Genomic DNA, 1,631 nt, shown 5'->3' with positions numbered 1-1,631 from the left:
TCTCAGTGAGCCACTGCAAAAATTAATACATAAATATCATAGGTTATTAATAAATCATCAAAGTTATACAGCTTGTTTAGTTAGGAGCTGGAATTAGTCTCCCACAAAGTAAAATACAAATACTGGAAAATAAATGAAAAAGAAAACACCAAAGTCTAATTAAATATCATGAATCTACAAGACTACAGCACAAGTTTCTCTGTTTTTTTTTTTTGTTCTTTTTTTTTAAAGGTCTAAAGTCTAAACAACAACACAACTAACATGTTCAGGATGACAAAACGAACCAAACTCCCTCATGCTTTGATCCACCAAAGATAATAAGTTGGGTTATAATTTTTAGTCTCCATTTAACTCGTGGGTAAGCCAAATCCGAGCTGATGGGTATACCATCTACAACACAAGAACATTTGGTAATGAGTTGTGACATTTTTTATTTTATTTATTTATTTATTTTTGGGTACAAAAGAGTTGCCCCTTTGAAGATGAATATGGGGTTAGCTTAGATCAGTTACCAAACATTTTAAGTTGGTAGTTACTCCCATAAAGACATTTTTACTATTGGTTCGGGAATAGTTTTGTGGAAATAGATTAAGTAAAGAAAGATTAAGAAGAGAGATAAAGGGTAGGTAAATACTTCGATTGTTGATAAATAAACAACATAAAAATTAATGATGTGGAATAGTGATGGAGAACAAATGTTGAGACCTTCACTAATGTCACAAGAGGATGAATGAACTCTTTTAATTTAAAGTGAACAAAACTTATATAGAGCTTGTTGTCGGGTGTTCTAGTAGAATACCCGAATGCTAATTTTATAAATTCACTTGTTTGAAGTTGATGAACAAAATGAAGAATAAGGATAAGAACGATAAGAGAGCAAAGAAAAGAGATTATCTCACAAAGTTTTAGAAAAGTCTTTTTGAGGGAAGTGAGTTTAAGCACGTTTTATAGTAGTTATTTTAGAGGGAGAGTACATTGTCCAATAGTTACAATGTTATATTCAGCCTACTCTTATTCCAAGACTAGTTACTAAATGATGTAATTAGTAGAATGTATTTTTTGGTGTTTCTATTATTTTAAGTTTCTTTAACTAAAAATAGATATACGAAAGAAGTTTATCTCCACAAGTTAAGGTACCAGTTCTGTTACTGTTTTGGATGTTCGTGTCAAAGAGGTATCCGGATAAAAGAGTGCTTATGACAAGTGACATTAGTAAAGATACATTATTTACACTTCAATCCAACCAATCATCTTCAACCAATTTAGTTCCTAATTAAAGAAAAATTCAAGTTCTTAGGATGTTTTTTCTTTTAAGTTTCAACTTTTTGGCCCAACACATATAGAAGGAACTTTATTCTTTTTTTGTCATATTTTGAGTCATTTTAGAATTATTCATATACAATAAAATTACACTTTTAGTATACAATCAATTATATTTGACTCAATATATTTGACTGAACCATGTAAATGTTTATAATACCATTTTTACATAAAAATATAAGCAATCATTTTCGCTTAGTTGCTCTTTAAAGTTTTTATATGTGAAAAGCTGCAGATGTAAACATATTGTGGGCTAAACCATCCAAACTTGTCCATGAATTTTTATGTTGATAAAAATATCTTCTAATTTT

The 1,631-nt window shown here is 29.4% G+C and overlaps 1 protein-coding gene across 1 annotated transcript in view; it reads right to left on the bottom strand.

The window, feature by feature from the left end:
• LOC107625593 (serine carboxypeptidase-like 11) overlaps positions 1 to 1,631 on the bottom strand; it is a gene marked incomplete in the record, with an annotated part of 9,932 nt that overhangs the window by 4,948 nt on the left and 3,353 nt on the right. Inside the window, 1 exon segment of the mRNA XM_016328274.2 lies at positions 1 to 13. Coding sequence (XP_016183760.1) covers positions 1 to 13 — 13 coding nt within the window.

Source organism: Arachis ipaensis, chromosome B02, assembly GCF_000816755.2.
Source record: "Arachis ipaensis cultivar K30076 chromosome B02, Araip1.1, whole genome shotgun sequence".
Lineage (NCBI taxonomy): Eukaryota > Viridiplantae > Streptophyta > Magnoliopsida > Fabales > Fabaceae > Arachis > Arachis ipaensis.
The sequence above is the reverse complement of the archived record's forward strand: the minus strand, read 5'-3'. Positions and strand labels throughout refer to the sequence as shown.